The 17260-nt window shown below is 43.5% G+C and overlaps 1 protein-coding gene across 2 annotated transcripts in view; it reads right to left on the bottom strand.

The window, feature by feature from the left end:
- Positions 1-13104: 13104 nt before the first annotated feature.
- The window catches only part of tspan9a (tetraspanin 9a), a 288464-nt gene continuing 284308 nt past the window's right edge, over positions 13105-17260 (bottom strand). For both annotated transcript variants that reach the window (XM_011476510.4, XM_004069855.5), the window contains one exon: positions 13105-17259. In XM_011476510.4, the coding sequence (XP_011474812.1) occupies positions 17188-17259 (72 nt within the window). In that variant the 3' untranslated portion in view covers positions 13105-17187. The remainder of the gene's footprint in view (position 17260) is intronic.

Here is a 17260-nt window from a genome sequence, read left to right as displayed (position 1 = left end):
GGTGTCGAGTTTCTAAAAAAAAAAGGGGCGGGGGGTGTTGGCAGGACCCAGAACCGTCCATGTGGGCTGACGGGTCAAAAAATATCTCTGGCTGACTGCAGCTGAATGAGCGCGCAGCTTTGCTGCATTGTCGGGCCTCGCCTGCTTCCCGCTCTTCCTCTCTCGCCACGGCGTGCTGCCTCCTTTCCGTCCGTCACCATTCCCGTCAGTCTGCAGTGACTTTCAGACGGTGAAGGACATCTTTGGAAAAAAAGAAAACACATCACATTCGGGTTAAGCTCCTATCTGATGAATGCGCTCTCTCTGTTTGTACTCAAAGTGCAAAGTGAATTATTGTAAAATTATTGTTCAGGTAGAAATCTGGTAATCCACTGCCCCTGATCGATAATCTGGCTGAGTAGCCGAACGGATTATGGATTATCCAGGAGGGAAACTCAACTACAAACGTTTGAGAGACTCACCGCTGGGTGATTGAATTTTAAATAGTAGTTTGAGGTGTCCTTGGCAGCTGGAACACAGTTTATGAATGCATAATCACAGGGTTGTTTTGCTGTTTAGTTATTCCTCTGAGGAGTGGTAGAAGGACATGAAGTCCCTCAGGAACGCCAGCACCCGCCAGACAAACACCGAGACTTAATGAGATTGATTCCAACTTTTTTTTTTTGTTTAATGGAATACGAGCTAAAACCCTGAGCTTCATCTCACACATCAATAACCTTTTTCCAATGATGCATCATTTTGATTTTCCACTTTACATTTCTGAAGGAGTGGTGTTTTGGTGATCCTGCTGTGGTTGAAGCGCAAACTGGAAATGAGCTTTCCGATTTGTTTGAACCTCTTCTTCAACATGTCTGTGTAACCGCTAAAGCCTTAGAGTTTGTTCACGCCGGCGCTCAAGCGACTTCTTTGTAATGAAAAGCCCACGTGAAAGCCAGATTCACCAGATTTTCACCGCTTCCACATTTCGGACCACAAGGGGCCAAATCTGGGCCAATGGCTTTGAAAACTCTAATGCAACGACTAGAAACTGAAGGCTGAAAAACTGGTGTTGAAACTTAAAAAAAATTGATTTCTTTTTCCAGATTCAAATTGACTTTTTTTGAGTTTCAAAACTCAAATTTTTACTTTCAGTTTTGCTTTTTGTTTCCAATCAGAAATCTTCGGTTTCAACCTCTGGCTTCTTTTATGGTACGTTGGGGCGGGGCTTAGATGAAGGACCAATCAGACGGATGAGAATGGTAGCCTCAGGCTCGGTGCCTTCACTGACGGTGGAAACTTGGATAATTACTACCGGAACATTAAAACACTAACTATTCCAGGGGTCGTTGTGAACAAAGTGGCCACAATAGACACACATTTATCCTCTACATGTAATTCAAACTGTACTTTTCCAATAGAAACTGCTCAAATCTTATAAGCCGCTTCAAACATCAAACTGGTAAAGGTAACATTTGTGCGAACAGCACTCTGCTCTTCCCAAAAAAGAGAAACAATTATTTAAAAAATCGATGATACATTTAGCTCTCGGTGTCTCACTATTTGCAGTTTTTTACACATCAAATCACAGATTCTGTTTCGCGTTTTTCATGGGTCAGACATGGATGCAGCCTTCTATGGGGCGCCGAATGTAAAAATTAACCTCATGAAATTTATGTCTCAGTTTCACCACATTTAGACATTTCCTTCCATATGTGCTGCATTTATATCACATTTTGTCTATATTTATCACCAAAAAAAGAGTTATCTGTGACGTGAGGACATGTACTTTTAGAGGCTATATCTAAATCTAAATATGAATGATAAATGATAAATATTGTAAATATTAATGTAAAATGTAAATGGAGAATGTAAAGCTATTAACGTTTAGTATTTAGATTTAGATTTAGATTTACCATTTAGATTTAACATTTAGATATACATTTAAATGTAGCATTTAAATTTAGATTTTCATTCGCATTGAATATTTACTTTTATATTTAACAATCACATTTAACATTTGCATTTATATTTAGTCTTACATTTAACATTTATATTTAGATATAAAATTTACATTTTACATTTACATTTAAATTAAACATTTAGATTTAATATTTAGATATATATTCAATAATTTATTTTTAACATTTACATTTCTATTTCTATTTCTATTTAACATTTACATTTATTATTTACATATAGCTTTACATTCTCCATTTACATTTTACATTTATATTCACATTTATATTTATCATTTATCATTCATATTTAGATTTAGATATAGCCTCTAAAAGTACATGTCCTCACGTCACAGATAACTCTTTTTTTGGTGATAAATATAGACAAAATGTGATATAAATGCAGCACATAGGGAAGGAAATGTCTAAATGTGGTGAAACTGAGACATAAATTTCATGAGGTTAATTTTTACATTCGGCGCCCCATAGCCTTCATGTTAAAGTATCAACAGCTGGGAGAGCGGTGAGCTTAACTTTGGTGGTTTAATCTTCCAATCAAGCCCCTTTTTGTTCCCAACAGGGAATGTTTTAGACATTTTTTCACAGAACTCACCTGTGGATTTGAACCTACGAGTCAGAGGGCAGACACTCCTCCACTAGGCCACTGAGTTGGTTTGAGGCACAGACGTGCGGATGCGGACTTGTCTCCATCCTGTGAGGAGTTCAGGGCTGCAGGCTTAAATCCCGAAGCAGACTGTTTTCTTTTTACTCGGTTTTATATGCAGTAAACAAACATCTGTGGATTACCAGCCGAGCAGCATCTGAATGATGTTAGCGTCTACATTTATAGGATCATTTTCCACATCTGCTGAACACTTGTTTTAGCTCCCGCCACCCCATGATTACAGGGGGGTACTGCAGCGATGGGATGCATAATTAACCGATGTTTGGAATGAGCGACCGCATGCTGCTTTCCCTCAGAGCATCATGCGGGAACATTTATTTTTTAATCAGCTCCACTTCTGTAACTGCACGGCCTGTATTTTCAATTCACCCTTTAATCCCCCAAATGTGTTGCTGCTTGAGTGGTCGGTGGACAAATCCCACGTTGGTCCTGGGATTCGTTTGGAGACGGTTGCTTCAGATTCAAAGATCGTGAAGTTCTTCTGAGAAGCGGTTTGGTTGGCGTTCTTGTGCACCTGCTGTAACAACAGTTGAAGATGATTTCCAGACGGACTTTAAGTACAAATCTCCTGACATTTGTCTTGATAAATAATTCCATGTGTTTGCAGTAGCTGAACTAAACTGTGAGCTGAACTGTGGAAGAATCTGGACCATAGATGGATTTATCCATAGAACTCTACAATGCTGTTTAGAGACCCTTTTTTCCACGTGCCACCCAAAATCCTTTAGTGAAACCTTTGATTCTCAGACACTAATGTTCTGAACTTTGCACTGGAACTTCAACACGTCTTTATTGCTTCGGTTTTATGTTCAACCATTTCCATCCATTATTTGTTTTTACTCTTGTAACCCTTGTGCTATCCTAGGCACTTTAACATTGGGAGTGGGGTCATCTAGACCCACTAGACAGAGCTCTGAACCTCTTTTCTTCAATGATTTGTGATCTTTGAAATCTTTCCACCTTTATCCACCTTTGTCATGGTAGGAATAACACGTCAATGGAAGGGGGGGTCATCTAAGATAGCACAAGGGTTAAAGGACATTTCTGTTCATCCTTTGCTCCTAAAAGGTCTTTTGTGACAAATCCTGACTTCATGTGTTGAAAATAACTTTATAGCGGTTATATGTAGACCTCAACTCTGGAGAACCCACAGGGTCAAATTTGTCCACCTTCAGTTTTTTTCTAAATTTCAATTTTTTTTCTTCCAGTTTTATATTTTAAATTTAATTTTGGACTAGAATAAAACCTGCTCTATGGTCATTGAAAACTACTCATGTTTCTGAGTTTTGTGGATGTTTTTTTTAGGCTACATGTGTCCCATGGCCCTGGACCACCAGAGGAAAAAACTCTTGAGGAAAAGTTTCTATTTCCTGACAATGATTTTGTACAGAGCTGCAATTTTCTTTTATGCAGATGATGTGATTCTGTTTATTTGAACAGGAAGCTTTAAGTGTCAAACAAAAGTACCTCTAAGTCTTATAACAACTGTTGGTCCGAGTCATAATAATAGTGTCTTTTGGTCTTTGGCTGTGAAATGAACGCCTCAGAGGTGCAGACGTTCACACCATTCCAACCCAGATTGCCTCCAGTTCCTATAATCTCCCAAATTAAAGCAAACGCTTTGGTTGAAACGTTTGCAGGAAACACACAAACACAAAATGATGATGTAGGATTGATCCTTTTCAAGATGGCTGCCGCTCGTCCAGACGGAGTTTCATGCACTCCAGACAACTGTAACCAAGGACATTGCCAACTTAGGGAAACCGTTCAAAAGCTTAGACTGGAACTCAGAGAGAAATCAATTCTGATAGAGAAAATTCTCTCAGTATCGACATCCCAGTCTAAGTACATCCAGCAGCTACAGCACTCCATTAACACCAACCGCTCCCTTTCTCAAACCCTTCCGTGGTTTGGAGAAACTCCCGCTGAAGCCCATTCCACCGCTACGGACAGCAACATAATTCAAATATGTGGCCGTAAAAACAACGGGTGGGAACGGATGGACGGGGCTCCGAGCACCACCAACACCAGCTCTGCACTGCTGGAGGCCAGGAGTCGACAGGACCTCCATGAAGACCAGGCTGATGCCGGGCCCAGGGCTCCAGCCCTCTGCTCTACGCCCAAACAGTCGTGGGCTGAGGTGACACGTCGCGGCCGGAGGATCTGTGGACCCGAACCCGACACAGCCAGTTCGGGGAACCTAGCGCTGACCAACCGCTTTGCCCCGCTGGCTGAAGACCTCACCGCGGCGTCAGCGACCCGAGCGGGCTCACCGGGACCGATATCGGGCAGAACGCTTACCGTGGCATCCGGCTCTGCTGCTGGTCCCAGCCAGGCGACGACTCCCGCTACCACCTCTACGGATCCAACGGCGTCTGCTACTTCGGTGCCCGCTTTGCTGGAGCCTGGCCGGCTCGCCCTTCATCCCGGAGCCGCGGCACTGGCCCAGCCGCCCGGATCCTCTGCTGTTCCGCTGGCCCCCGCCACGAGAAGGAAACGCCGCCGTCTGCTGAAAGAGGCGGTGGCCCGACGCTCAGGCGAGCTTCCCCGGGGCTTGCGCGCCGCAACCTGCATCTCACCAGCTTCAGGGGATCCACTCTCCACAGAAAAACCAGGTCTTCACGCTGGAGTACTGTCTGCCCGGAAACATCACTATGGAGCTCCCATTTCTCCACCTGAGCCCGCTGGAGCGGAGGCCGCTGCTCATCACCCCGCTGCTGTATCGGGGAGACCCGCTGGAAGACCCGGACCTGTGCAGCAGCCCGCGCTCATCGTGGGAGACTCCGTTGTCCGGCATGTCCGGGTCAGAAGGTGCCGCACACACACACTCTCTGGAGCTGTCGTCAATGAGATTAAAAACTCTGCCCACCAACTCTCTGTGAAATACCCCTCTGCGGAGACTTTTATCATACATGCAGGCACCAACAACCTGAAACTGCAGCAATCAGAGACTCTGAAAATGGACTTCATCCACCTGATTCATACCATCCAACAGTTAAACATACACTGTATCGTATCTGGACCACTACCTGCACCCCGTTATGGAGACATCATGTTCTCACGCGTCCGTCAGCTTCACATTTGGTTAAAAACATACTGTCATTCCATAAGCATTCCATACGTTGATAACTTCACAACTTTTTACAATAGACCATACCTCTTCAAATCAGACGGTTTACACCCCAACTATAGTGGTTCCCGTCTTCTCAGCATGAACATTGATCTCACCCTCCGTTCTTTCAAAACCATATCCAGCTGACGGTTGAACCAGGACACCCACACCCCTGACTCATCATTCTCTGCCATACAGCATCACATACCAGTCCGCATCACCAATAGACATTCAAATCATTTGCATTCATATCCACGTGCCTCGCATATTTGTTGTCTCCGACCAATTCACACATCAGTCACAAAACCCATGACATGCACACATAAGATTGTACCCACAACCATGAAGATGGCTCTTTTAAATGTCAGATCCCTTTTAAATAAGTCTTTTATCATAAATGATCTGATTTTAGACCATGATTTAACCTGTTTGTTTTTAACTGAAACCTGGCTTGGCTCTGATGCACCAGCTATTCTCACTGAGGCTTCTCCACCTAATTTTAATTTTTTATTTTCAATCAGGGGAGGAAAGAAAGGTGGAGGTACAGCATCGATTGCTCACAAAAGAATTTTATCTGAAAATATTTTACTCGGTAAATATTGTTCATTTGAGCATCATGCTTTTCTTTTTGGAGACCCACCTGTTTTAACTGTCACAGTATACAGACCACCAACCCCTCCTTCCTGTTTTATCGAAGAATTTTCGGAACTTTTATCATCTCTTCATATTAGGTACAATAGGATTTTAATTACTGGTGATTTTAATTTGCATGTTGACAATTGTAATGATATCTATGCCTGCGAGTTTTTAAATCTTCTAAACAGCATGGATTTTCAGCAGCATGTCACACAGCCAACTCACAACAGAGGACACACCCTGGACCTGGTCATTACCTATGGTCTGTCCACTGGGGTGTCCTCTGTTGTTGACATAGCCACCTCAGACCATTACTGTGTGTTTTTTACTGTCACCAGTGAAATCCAGCAGGAAGCCTCAGTGAGAACTGTGAGGAAACGGTATTTAACTCCTGAAGTGGCTGCAAGTTTTATTGATGTTTTTAAGCAAACTCCTGCTCAGATTTTACCTGCACCCTGTGATTTTATTGTTGATCATTTTAATAACAGACTTCAGTCTTCCATAGATGCAGTGGCTCCACTCAAAACAAAAACATTAAAAGCCACTCCTAAAATGCCATGGAAGACTGACGACATTAAGGGTCTGAAGCAGAACTGCAGGAGAGCAGAGAGGAAATACAGGAAGACGAAATTAATAATTCACAAAGACATTTTTAAAGAACAACTCAAAATCTACAATAACTCAGTTAAACGGGCCAGAACCTCCTATTTTTCAAAAATCATTTCAGAAAATAAAAACAACCCCAAATTTCTTTTTAAAACAATTGATATTTTAATAAACAAAGACTTCAACAAGTCCTCCATGCCATCATCTAATGCTTCATGTGAGGACTTCGCAGACCACTTCATGGGTAAAATCAATGCCATAAGATCAAACATTTCATCCATGCAGTACACTGATCTTAACAGACCTCCAGCATTGTTTTTACCAGAAGAAACACTGGGGAGTTTTGTCCTGGTTGATGCAGAGATGCTTGGTCGAGTTGTATCCCAAGTAAACACTACAACCTGCCTTTTAGATCCCATTCCCACTTCACTTTTTAAAACATTTTATGGATTCTTTGAGTCAGAGCTTTTAAATATAGTAAACTGCTCTCTTCAGACGGGGGTCTTCCCCTCTGCCTGTAAGACGGCGGTGGTGAGGCCCCTTCTGAAGAAGAGTCAATTAGATCCAAAAAATCTGGATAACTATAGACCCGTATCCAACTTACCATTTTTAAGTAAAATAATAGAAAAAAGTGTCGCTACTCAACTGCATGAGTTTTTAAATGCCCAAAAAATTTTAGAAAAATATCAGTCTGGTTTTAGGAAAAGCCACAGTACAGAGACGGCTCTTTTAAAGATCGTTAATGATCTTAGATTAAACTACGACTCACAGAAACTTTCTGTTCTGGTGCTACTGGATCTTAGTGCCGCTTTTGATACAGTAGATCACCAGATTTTATTAGACAGACTTAGTAGTCTAGTGGGCCTTTCTGGAAATGTTCTTAAGTGGTTTTACTCTTACCTGACAGATCGACACTTTTATGTAAGTATGGATATGTGCTCTTCAGGAATCCACGAAATAAGCTGTGGGGTTCCCCAAGGGTCAATTTTAGGGCCAATACTTTTTAATTTGTATATGTTGCCTCTTGGGGAGGTCATCAGGAGACATGGCGTTGACTTTCACAGCTATGCTGATGATACACAGCTTTACATCACCGTGTCTCCTGATGACCTTGAACCGGTTAACACTCTTTTAAACTGCATTTTAGATATAAAGTTGTGGATGGCAGAAAATTTCTTAAAGCTCAACCAGGACAAAACTGAAGTTTTAATCATCGGTTCTGAAGACAAGAGAGAGATGATTTTACCACATCTTCATAATTTTAAACCTTCTCAATGTGTGAGAAACCTGGGCGTACTTTTTGACTCTGAGCTAAATTTTATCCCACACATTAAAAATGTCGTTAAGACAGGATTTTATCATCTCAAAAACATTGCCAGAGTCCGCCCGTTCCTCTCTCTTGCCAGCACAGAAGTGCTAATGCATGCTTTTATTTTCAGTCGTTTAGATTACTGTAATGCCCTGCTCTCTGGTTTACCCAAAAAGTCTCTTTCAAACTTACAACTTCTACAGAACTCAGCGGCACGAGTTCTGACGAGAACCAGAGGGCGGGAACACATTACACCGGTTTTAAAATCGCTGCATTGGCTCCCTGTGCGTTTCAGGATTGATTTTAAAATTCTTTTAATGGTTTATAAATGTTTTTATGGTCTTGGGCCTTCTTATTTAAATGATATTCTTTTAAAATATGAGCCCTCGCGGACCTTGAGGTCTTCCGGTACTGGCCTCTTAGTTGTTCCCAAGGTGAGGACCAAAACTTATGGTGAGGCTTCGTTCTGCCATTATGGTCCTCGCCTGTGGAACGGCCTTCCGGAGAGCCTCAGGGCCGCAGAGACAGTAGAGGTTTTTAAGAAGAGGCTCAAGACCCACCTTTTTAATTTAGCTTTTAGTTGATTTTAACTGCTAATTTATTCTATTAGTTTTAGTATAGGCTATTTTATTTATGTATTTATTTTAATTTTATGCATCTTATTTTCAATTTTATGTTTTTTCTTTTTTATGTTTTTAATTTTAGCATCTTATGATTTTAGCCCCAGTGTTTCTTGAGGGGATCTTTTCCTCCAGGGATTGCCGGCTTGGTCAGCGGTTGTTGCTGCAGTTGTTGCCCTTGCTGGGGCGGCTGGGGTCTAATTTTACAGCTTTTGGCTGTGAGGGGGACCCCGGTGTTGTTCCGGTCTGGGTGGGCACTGTGGCGATGTTCCGGTGGCCGGGCTGGCTCCTGGTATGAAAGGATTCCCAGATACTGTTTCCTCACAGCAGAGCTAAGCCATACTTGTTTATTTATTTATTTATTTATTTATTTATTCTTTTACAGTTACATAGTCATATTTCATTGTACGTGGGAGCCATGGGTCATGTGGTTTAATGGAGGGGAGTGGGAAGGGTGAAGGGTGGGTTGGGGTTTTTATTGTAATGTTGTGTGTTTACTGTTTTTAGTGTTAAAGCGCTTCGAGCTGCACAAAGTGCATGAGAAGCGCTATTTTATAAATAAAGTTTGATTTGATTTGAAAATCGTCAAAGTGTTTTCTTGGCTGGACGGAGGTTTGGACTAGAAATCAAACCCGAATTATGTGAATGGGACCTATTGCCAGTTTGGTAGAAATAGTGCCAAAAATGTTTTGAATCCGATTTTCAAACTTTGAGTGGACACCACCAACTTCTGTGTTCATATTTGTGTCTGAAAACAGAGCTGCTGGTTTTGGATTTGGTTCAGTTAGTCAGAAGTTTCTGATCAGAGGAGATTCAATCGGCAGTGGAGACGAGCCAATAGGCTTTATTCTGTAGTGTCATAATCACACTGTTGAGGAACTAAATAATAAGATTTATAAATAAGCAGCGGACTATTTACATGCGTGTTGAGTCTTATTTCTAATAATCTCGTTTCTTTTAACCGCTAAAGCCAAAGAGACAATTTTGCTCTTTGGCTGTGCTACGAAAAGGGAAACGTTGCTGTGATACAGAATGTTGGCGTATCCGGATAAAAAAATGTAAATCCGTGTGTTGAATCTGTAAGGCCACAACTCTTTTGGCAGACCTGATGCTATCAATATACACCGCACCATTTCGAACAATGTGCGCCAGGTCCTCTCTGCAGTCCCATTCTGATGGGGGGAGTAAGGTGCAGATCTCTCAGGTTTACTAGCATTGTCTCTGAAGAGATTAACTCTGTGCCATTGTCTGATCTTAGGCATTTTACCATAAACTGCTGTATCTGCTTTGTGGCTTCGACTGCTTTGTTTTTACTCCTCAGAAAATACACATAAATGGCCCCTGAAAAATCATCGGTAAAAGTGATGGCATATTTGTACCCTTCTAGTGACTCTGGGGCTATAGGCCCACCCAGGTCTGTATGGATGAGTTCTCAAGGTGCTTTAGCTCTTGCATCTGCTTCCCTGTTTCTGCTTTCAGTGAATTTTCCCTGCAGGCATGTTTCACACACATTAGGCTTTTTTGATTTTCCTTCCATCCTGACCCATTAGTTCGTGCCAAGTTTTGAGATCATAACATGCATTACAGGTATCATCGCAGTTCTCTTTTGCCACGGTCCAGATAATGCAGTCTGTCTTTTACCTTCATTTCACATGTCGTACCGTTGGGAAGCGTCATTGTGTTGTTGTTCTTCTCAAAGTTGAACTTTGCTCCCTTTGAAGATGGCGCTTCCACAGATCAAATGTTTTGTGGATATCCAGGGATCAAAAATGCATTTGTGAGCTGGACACTCACCACTCTGCCATTGCTGTCAGTAAGTTTGATGTGGGCGTCCCCCTTCTTCAGAACACTGCCAGCAATCCATCTGCCAATTACATGATGTAGTCCTTGGGCCGAAACGTCTCGTCAAATTTGATGACTGCTTCTTCGCTGGTCATGATGTGAGCAGATGCACCACTGTCCACAAGCAATCCCTCTGGTTGTGCACAGTGAGGTTGCCATTCACTCGCCCGGAGTGTGAAGGTCTCCCGCTCAGCAGGGTGCTCGTCTCTGGCGTGTGCGGTGCTCAGCCTAGTGTCCGTAAGGGCGGCCGCCTTGCTGCTATTTTGTGTGTAAGCAGTCCTGAAGTTCTGCTGTGATTTCTTAACTTTGCTTCTGCAGTCTTTTGCTTTGTGTCCAACCTTTTCGCAAATAAAGCATTCGCCGTTGAAGTATTTCTTCTCATTACGTCTAGGTTTGGTCTGCTTGGCTTTGTAGTTGACTGTCATTATTTCGTCTGCTCGTTGCCTTGAGCGGTAAAGAAGTGAGCATTCAAAGCTCCTCAACCTAGCCTTGAACTCACTGAAGATCAGGACCTCTCTTGTCTGCGTGACATGCACAGAAAATGTTGCATCTTCATCTGAGTCCTTTTAACACCATGGCCACCAACAGTGCGTCGCTGAGGGTCTCTTTAGCTCTGTTCAGTGCTGCCACAACCTTCTCAACACCTGTTAGATAATCTGCCAGTTCTTCTTGATCAGCCATTAGCATGTTTGGTAGTTGTGTGTAAAGTCCGACAATCTGCGTTTTTTCTTCTGATTGAAAATGCAGTATTTCTAGACTCATCTTTCCATCATCTGGCGCTTCATACAGGATTAGCATTAGCGTCTTATCATCCAGGCAACCACATAGCTCTGCATATGCTAGCTCGTTTTTCCTACCGGCTTCTGGATCTGCAGCTCCCGCTTGCTGGCTCCCGATAATAGCCTCCATCAGGCCGATGGTTTTCAAGTGCGCTAAAAACCTGGCCTCCCATATGTGGTAGCGTGCTTCCCCTCCGTCAAACGGGAGTCCGTGTTTGGCCGTGCTTAACATTCGACTGGGCCCATAACCTGTTACTGCTCCCGAGCTGCACGCGAGCTCCCACCTGTGCTCTGTGGTTCAGACATCTCCCTACAATATTATATATTTCACTGTGACAAAGGAGACTGGAGGCACTTTCAACGTTCTGGTAGGGAATTCTGACACCCATGAAGAGAGAGGGGCAAGTGGCTCCGCCTTAACCCTTGTGCTATCCTAGGCACTGTAACATTGGGAGTTGGGTCATCTAGACCCACTAGACAGTGCTCTGAACCTTTTTCCTTCAATGATTTGTGATCTTCACTGGTGTCCATGGATTACATGAAATCTTTCCACCTTTATCCACCTTTGTCATGGTAGGGAGAACACGTCAATGGAAGGGGGGGAGGGTCATCTAAGATAGCACAAGGGTTATACAGGCATAGCTTTGCGCTGCACAAAATAGTTCCCCAAACAAAAACATGCAGTGATATTCATCAGAGTTCAACACTGTGACCTTCATGGAGGGCAGACTTCCTGAGCTGTACGGTGGGATGAAGAACCTGCTTAAACTGGAGCTTATTTTTTAACATTTGCATGTTTGCAGTTTAGGAATGGATGATTGGTTATTTTTCTTGGCTAGTGTGAAAAGCTCACCTGCTGCAGATCCAGCAGGTGATATTAACCCGCTGGTTATTCCGCCTCCAACCAAATGAAGTCAACTCAGACACCACCGGACGCCACCATGTTGGAGCCAGACGTCCTCAGTAAAAGGTGATCGGTCCAAGTCGGTCTAAATCATTGTTGCTATGGCAGCCAGTATCACCAATCGGGAGTGAGCTTGTTGGAAGACCACACACGTTTATTGAGGCATCTGATTGGTCCGTTAATGACTTGAATAACTTGAAAAGATATTTTAAAAAATGAGGATTATCAAAAAAATGTGTCAGAGCCAGGATGGTTCTTCTGACCAATAGAATGAAACGCCAGGAGGGGCGGGGTCACTCACTCCAGTTTTCATATAGTTACTGGCTCAAATGCTGTTTTTTTTAAATAAAGGGTTAGAAGTTTTGGATAGATTTTTATTAGATCTGTTTTAAACGGTAAACGGGAGAATCTGAAAGCGTTCAGCCACACTCAGCCGAAGCTGCGCCGAGTCCCGAAGACGTTCTCATTTTGTCGATTGTTTTTTTTGCTGTGCGTCGTGACATAACCGCTGGTGTGAAGTTAAAAAGAAACGGCAGAAGCAGCCTGCAGGCGCCGCCGACATCACAGGTGAGAGAGCTCGGCGATGGCGTTGTAGGAATCAGAAAAAAATAAAAGCCTTTTCAATTCAGGTTAATAAAATGCAGAACACAGCAGCTGTGATGACAAAACATACATGATCCTTTTTCCCACTTTATTTCAGTACATGTCACTCATACAAAATAATATGTACAAAGGCTAAAATAGGTCTTTTTTTTCTTTTTTTTTTGCATAGAAGGAACAGTGACTTCAAAGGAAACAGCCAGGGTGGAATGGCACAATGAACTTCACTCACAAGCCTGATGACAATTAGGTTAAAAAAGGATGAAGCGTCATACAAAAATAGTCTGCTGCTAGCACTGTGCTGCTTAAACATGAGACAGATCGCCAGTGGTTCCTGCTTTCATCATCTCCCTTTTGTTCTTTGAAAAGAGGAACAGCTTAACCTGCCGGGCGGCGTTCGCTCAACCCGGGATAACGCTCAGGATTTTCAAAAAGAAAGCCTTTTTTTTTAAGGCAGGGACGTCGCTCTCTTAAATGAGACACATCATCTGCGATGGCTCCTGGAACCCCCCGCCCCCTTCCCCATCACTAAGCAAAGTCACTCGTTAAACATGGCCTGAATAATTGACAGCAACGCAAAAGAGAATAACTCAGAAAGATCCCATGAAATCAAACAGCCTTTTCTGTTGAACGACGTGATGCTTCTGACACATTTCCTTTCATTTGATAAGAAAATGTTTCGATACGAAAGAAAAGCCGCAGAATTTCAGGTGAAACTCCACAGGAAACGTTCAGACATGAAACGCAGGAGCATTTCCTCTGCGCAGAGGGATTACGAGATGACAGGAAAGAACTTCTGTTCAATTTAAATAATATATCAACTTCTGTTTTAGTTTGTTTTTGGTATCATCAGTGCGTTTTGTTACCCAAAATCGCCTCTTTTGTTTCGCTCCTGGGGAGTGCTTCGTACACAGTTGAGAGGGAATATTTTATGCCCATTCATGGAAATACTTGAAAACGTTTGAGAAACATGTTTCTTAACTGTGAGATCAAACAGCAATCAAAATAAAACATGAAAACCACTCTGACAAAACCCAAAAATTCACATCGACTTCTGCACCGGCTGTGTGCAAAAACGGACATGGAGGACGGACAGAACGCACATTTCACGTGAAGGAGGAGTTTGGATTGGCCTTGGAGCACGAAAGCGGCTAGAAAACACTTTTGCTTTGTCATTATTCTCATCAGTGGCGTGACAAACGTGTAACACCGAGTTCCGACAGCTGTAAAATGAGCGTATGTACAGTTGGGGTGGATGCGTCGGGAGGAGCTGCACAAATGCATCATGGGTCTCGTGTCGGCACTTTGAAAAGACGAAACCGTCGATCAGGAACTGCCGTCGTGATTCCATTAAACTAGAAAGCGTGTCTTCTGTGATCTCCGCCTGACTGACGCTCCACGCAGAGTCGCCCCCGCCATGACTTGGGGGGTAATTGCTTGAAGTGCCGGGAGCAGTGTTAAGACAGAAAGGTGTTTTTGCACCTTGCAGAGCAGCACTGCAGTACAGAAAACAAGAACGCTCCGTGAGGTTCCAACTGCCAGAAACCAAAGTAAGAGAAGCAAACAGCATTTCGGTATAAAAAACAAAACAAACATTAAAACAGCAACAACAATGTAGAAAAATAACACCATTGTACTTGTTTGAACTGGTATTCATGGCTGTTTTCTAACACACAGTCTGGTGATGGCAGCAGCGGCTGAATGCTGTGGAAGTCCGATCTTTCAGGGGGCGGGCGGTTAAAAGAGCCTGCAGGATCAGGTTCTGAAGTGCGATGCCAGAACTGCAGACAGCCTCTGGATCTGTTTTCCTTTCTCTGTCGTAAAAAATAAAAAAACGGACATGAGAGGGAGCTGCGCCGAAGGGATTTTTCCTCAAGCTTCCAGGCTGCTGTCAGGGTTCGGCCGGATTTACATCACAGTGAACCCGTCCTGAGTGCAAAACATTCTCCAAAGAGGTGATGCGTCTGCGCTGCAACTGCGCAGCTGCAGTCAAGCTCCCCCCAGCAGGATCCCAGCCTGCAGCTTCCTCCTGCACAGCTGCACTCTCCTCCCAAAAAAAACACCGTCTTTGAAATGATTGTAAAAGAAAATCGCCGGGGCAGACCAGATCTTTGCACAGACGGGAAACAAGTTCTATGCTTTTGGAATAAATCTGTGCACTACATTTAGATTGGAGCCACTTCAAACCTCTGCAGGCTTTCAGCAGCAGCTGCTGCAGACCCACTGCTGCCCTCATGCTCGTGAGCATGGAAATGACACGTGGCCGGATGGTTTCAACACAAATATGTGGCCTATTGTTTTTAGGTGCTTCTATTTTCTAACAAGAGCACAACAGAGCGATGAGAATCAGAAGAAGGAGACTAAAGGACGGGTGGTGTACCGATGGACCATTAAAAAAAACACCTTTTTAGCAAAACCTTTAGTGTTTAACCCTTGTGCTATCCTAGGCACTTTAACATTTGGAGTTGGGTCATCTAGACCCACTAGACAGTGCTCTGAACCTTTTTTCTTCAATGATTGTGATCTTCACTGGTGTCCATGGATTACATGAAACCTTTCCACCTTTGTCATGGTAGGGAGAACACGTCAATGGAAGGGGGGGGTCATCTAAGATAGCACAAGGGTTAAAGACCTACGCCCATGACAATGGTGTTTTTAACATGTTCTCATGGCATTTTTCTGACAATGGAGGACATTTATAAAGAAAATTGAGCTTAAAATTGCATTTTAACAACTCAGAAGGGAATTTCTAATGACTTCTGCTGCTCTGCAGAAACTATGTCCCAGAAAACGAAAGAGCTTTTTAGATTTATGCCCAAAAACGTCCCAATCATGATGAAAAGAAGGCTTGAATAGACGATCAAAGTGGGACTTGAACTTTAAGACGAGAGTTCTTCAGTTCATTCAAAGATAATGAGCAGAAATGAATGATAACTTTTGGAGTTACCGCTCTCCCTGCCTCATTCATCCTTTGACATTTTCCAAACGCATTAGCTCGCAGTAAAGCGAGGTCACGGCCTCGCTGATTTTCAAGCTAAAAGGCGGCTGAAATGATTTATTTTCCAGCCACTTCATCTCAGGAGATTTGGAGCAAACGCACCGGAGGGTGCTCTCTTTAAGTCGCCGTACTCCGTCTGAGGCGGCGCATAAATGTGCAAACGGCCCGGCCTCCGTTCTCCCCGCCTGCATGTAAAGCCGGCTCACGTGAAAGGTGCCAACCAGAGGTGGAAGTAAGTAATGAGCAGGAATGTGAGCTGAGATGGTGGTGGTGCGTGAGCGACATGAAGGGAGAAGACGGTAAAAAGAAGGGCGGGAACAGAGGATCAGGGAAAAGTGTCTCGCCTCCACGGCTGAAACCATCGAGGCTGCTGTTGGGTTTTTTTTCTTCCTCTGCTGCTTTCTTTGTATGCATTACAGGACAGAAACACACTCATACGATCAAGTCCAGAAGAGCGTCATCCTCTCAAAACGTGTCCAGTGGCGGTTTCCAATCCATGAATCTAGGAAAATGTGGTATAAAATAAACTCTCATGGTTGAATTCCTCTTTACCAAAGTCTGAGGTGAAACGCTCGCCTCAGACTCGACTGCACCGATCTCCACGCTTACATTCCACAGGAGTGCTGATGTCACCAACAAAAATACATTTAAGCTGAAAAACTAAGATATTTCCAGGAGGGCTTAAAAAAAGAAACCAAAATAAAACCGACGGCATGCCGTATCGGATCTGTACTCATTTACAGGGGATAAGCAGGGGGCTTCTTCTTCTCAACACCAGGAAAGGAATCCCCCGTGTCATGGGTGTCTTTGCTGTGGAGAGGCCTTCACAGTCTCCATCCTCTGCTCCGGTAAAGTGTTAGTCCAAGCAAAATAAGCCCACATAGTATTAATAATAATACAACCAAGTATGCTCATGAAGAGTGCCAACAAATGGGATGCTCTTCGTGCCGAATGTCCCTTGTTGTTGTCCCTTCCAGTTGTGTTACTCTTTGGCAAAATGAATGAGAAGATGAAAGAGCGGGAAAGGGCAGGAACACATCTGGAAGCTGTACAGATCAGGGAAGGGGAGGCAGGATGCTCCACGGAGATTAAAAACGACGGGAGAAGTGATGTGTGTGAGTCTAATCCCATCCTCTTCGTCAGGCGACCCCGTCCGAGGAGGCTAGGCGTCGTACTTCTTCCCCGTTCTGTGGATGTGGTGGAAAAGTATCATGGAGAACGCCATTCCCAGGAGC

Source organism: Oryzias latipes, chromosome 6, assembly GCF_053564925.1.
Source record: "Oryzias latipes strain Hd-rR chromosome 6, Olatipes_Hd-rR_3.1".
Classification (NCBI taxonomy): domain Eukaryota; kingdom Metazoa; phylum Chordata; class Actinopteri; order Beloniformes; family Adrianichthyidae; genus Oryzias; species Oryzias latipes.
Note: the sequence above shows the minus strand (reverse complement) of the source record. Positions and strands in the feature narration are given on the sequence as shown.